The 3692-nt window shown below is 37.2% G+C and overlaps 1 protein-coding gene across 1 annotated transcript; it reads right to left on the bottom strand.

The window, feature by feature from the left end:
• Positions 1-1526: 1526 nt before the first annotated feature.
• On the bottom strand, positions 1527-2930 carry LOC122277404 (metacaspase-9). Its single transcript, XM_043087374.1, has 2 exons — positions 2493-2930; positions 1527-2341 (listed from the first exon to the last, which is right to left on the bottom strand). Exons 1-2 carry the CDS (start codon positions 2851-2853, stop codon positions 1746-1748), a joined length of 957 nt encoding a protein of 318 aa, XP_042943308.1. The 5' UTR covers positions 2854-2930; the 3' UTR covers positions 1527-1745.
• Between the last annotated feature and the right edge of the window lie 762 nt (positions 2931-3692).

Here is a 3692-nt window from a genome sequence, read left to right as displayed (position 1 = left end):
CGAAGCTGAGTATAGATCCTTAGCCGTTGCTACAGTTGAAGTTGCTTGGATTGTTCAGCTACTCCGTGATCTACGTCTTCAAATGCCTTCTCTTTCAAAAATATTATGCGACAACAAGAGTGCTATTTTTATGGCAGTCAATCATGTCACTAGACCTCGCTCTAAACATATTGTGATTGACTACCATTTTGTTCGTGAATTAATTGCCAATGGTTCGCTAAAAGTCGCCTTTGTTCCCTCACATCTTCAACTTGCTGATTCATTTACCAAGGGAGTCACCAAGCCTCAGTTTCTACTTTTTCGTAATAAACTTCACGTGATTCCTTTTACCACGTGATTCCTTTTACCACGTTCAGCTTGAAGGGGGGGTGATAAGGAAGAATCCTCTTTAGATTCTTTCCTTGATCTTAGATGATTTTATCTTGTACATAATATCTTTCTTTTCCTAGTTTATAGGATAAATCTCAACTGCATATATTTTGATTAATCCGTTTCCTATAATATAGGATCTCCCTTTTGTAAATACCTATAATATAGGATTTGCTTTTTGTAAATACTTTATATATAATGAAACCGATAGCCTCAACACTTTTACTGAGGATTTCAGCCACATTCTACACGGGTCTTTGAACCTCTTTACTATATTAGATGCACAGGCACGCCTCTTTCAATTATAGTGATACTGCCGCCGCACCACCTTTAGGTAGCACTGCTCAGTCCATGCACTTATGTACTGTGCAGTCTCTTCAAAACGTCTCAACATTTCATGATTACTCGATGAATGGTAGGGTACAGTTGATCCAAGAGTTGGCATTAATGGATATTTCAATGATATGGATGTGTGCAAATATCAATATTGCAAATGAAAAAAAAATTAAGTAAATCTGTCTACTCAGCTTCCCCGTGGGTTGGGTAATAGATTTGCATATGTATTCTGAGGAACCATGAATGGCGTGTAGACTCCATAACATCCCTATAGTAAACAAATAAACAATATTTGTTATTTAATAAATTAATAATATCCCCATTAATAGAAAACTAAATAAAAAATCATAATGACAAGAAGATGCCATTGCTGATCATAACAGGTCTACGAATCTCTTTTGAACAAAGTTAAATCGCCGGCCCTTCTCTCAAGTCTTCCACTCACCTACCTATATAAACACTTCAATCCTAAATTTCCTATTTGAAGGCAATCAATTATCTCATATTCGTGGCTCCCAATACAGGAAAACTATATGTTCAGCCTCAATAATGTGCAGCCACGCAAGTGTTTTATATATGCATGGACTAATGTTTTAATTTGTTCTTATTTGATAATTAAAAACTAGGAGGGAAAACTCCTATCACTAGATCATATATACTGGACCTGACGGATCGAGGAGTGACCGAAAGACAGACAAGGCCTACATCTTGACCTATTTTCTCTTCTATCATAATGGCTTGTACTTCATCTCTGTGCTTTGTCATTGATTTAGGTGACATAATGGCAAGAAACTGAAAATACAAGAAATCTTTCGGTGCAAGTAATAAGTTTCTAATTACACAGGAATCAACTTTCACTAGTACTTTTCCTCTTTATAATTCCAATTGTTCTTGAAGAATAGCATATGAATCCGGAGAAAATTATTTGTACAAGAATTTTCTTCTTCCCCTCTTCATTAATATTGCAATACCAAAGAATGATGATCTATATAGTCCCATTGGTACTATATCAAAGAAATCATGCAGATTCATTCAATGACTCATGAACCTGAAGTTTGAGGTTGCCACAAGAAAGGAGTATCAGCATTGTCTTCGCTGCAGTAGAGGCAAGGGTGTTGAACAAAGCCTGCAGCCTGTAAAACCTTCCTGCTCATAACCACAACTTGTCTATTGCTTAACGGGCCCATATGATCCTTCAAAACTGTCTGGACCGCATTACTGAATGCTCCATACACCTTTCCTCCAGTCATCATTGGGTTCATATCTGCAGAATTCTCATTTTCTTGGCATCCGCTAAGAAGAATCCCTTCATCCTGTTTCCCCAACTCAAACAAATTCAGCTCAACTGGATGTGAACTAAACTTAAGACTTGCATCGGCTCCAAAGGATTCCAGCAAGTGGGTGCCAATATCAGATGTGTTTATGCCTGTTACTGATGCAAAGTGCTGTAGAATGGATTCAAAAGGGATTGTCTTGGGGTTACAGGAATATTGCAATATGGTGTTATTAGCGACGGAAGAAGATCCAATTTGCTCTCTCTCGTTGTGAATCAGGCCTCCGCTATGGCACGAATCTGAAAGAATCGTGAAGCTAGCTTCCTTTGCCAGGCGATTTACTATATGCCGAAAGTCCACATCTACATAATAGCATTTGGGTACGATTATGAGGAAGTTTGTTATATATACCAAATAGAAGAAATTCACCAAAATGTCAACAGATTCCGAGATTGTTTTGACATGTATAGGCCACCATTCTGAGAATAATCTTTAGCAGAAAAGAGCCATTACCTGTGATGAGATTGAAATCAGAAGGTACGATTGCTTCATCCTTCCTAAAGGGATGGCCTGGTCTGGTTGATGGGATCCTTGTTCCATGTCCACTATAGTGAAAGAACAGAACATCTCCCGATTCAGCTTGATTGACCATCCGATCCAATGCCTTCTTAATGTTAGCACCCGTGGGAATGACTAACGAACCAGCTGCATCAGTAAGGAGCTCTATATGCCCTTGATCGAACCCGAACCTCTCAACAAGCACATCTCGCATGGCCAATACATCGTTGATGCATCCAAACAATTCATGTGGGGTGTTAGCGTAGTTGCACCCAACCAAAACAGCCAGCCTTTTCTTCCCCTCCAAACAACTCATGTAGGGTGTTTGATTTGCTGTTTAATTAAAGTAACCTGTATCGGTTTTAATTGGCTTCCAAGTGTGGGAGAAGAAAAGAACTCTTTTGCTTTAGCTCCTGGTGAGGAAAAAAAAAAAAAAAAAAAAACAGAAATATTTATATTTTTATAATTAGCTTTTTGTTCTTCGATTTATTTATTTCGAACATATTGACTAATAAATTTGTTGCATTATTAGTTGAACTGTCCACAATATATTATTTCCGTAGTTTACGTGCAAGTTCGTTTGAGTTAGGCTGGCATCACATTATAAACAAACACGAAGTTGCAAATATTCTTTTGTTCTAATGCTGATCATTAGTTGATTAATTATATTTTATTTAGTAATCATCTTTTCAAATATCTGTCCTTCCAACTCACGAAATCAAATCAGCAAGTCTTCCATGAAAATGTCCTTGTAGTTTAATATTGTTAGATAAGAACCCAAAATCTAGTATTCAAATGGGGTACGTATGACCCTACAACTCTTTTTTTCGTTGTTGGGTATGCTATATTCCATGATAGAGAAGTTTGATTGCCCCAATTTGAGCACTTGAGAATCCATGAGTTCAATAAAAAAAAAAAAATCTTCAATATCCATGACTTGGATACAGGGCCCTACAACTTTCAAGAATGTCCTTATAGTTCAATGTTAGATAAGAACCCAAAATATAATATATATTCTCTAAATTAAGAGCGAGTTGTTGCTAAATTTGTGGCACTCGAATGGATGAAATTATCCTCGCAAGTGTTGTCTGGATGCAACCTAGCCATTTGATGTCCATTTTTATAATTATGCGCATTTGATGGCCAGACATGACT

Source organism: Carya illinoinensis, chromosome 9 (assembly GCF_018687715.1).
Source record: "Carya illinoinensis cultivar Pawnee chromosome 9, C.illinoinensisPawnee_v1, whole genome shotgun sequence".
In the NCBI taxonomy this organism is placed as follows: Eukaryota; Viridiplantae; Streptophyta; class Magnoliopsida; order Fagales; family Juglandaceae; genus Carya; species Carya illinoinensis.
This window is presented reverse-complemented; position numbering and strand designations above follow the sequence as displayed.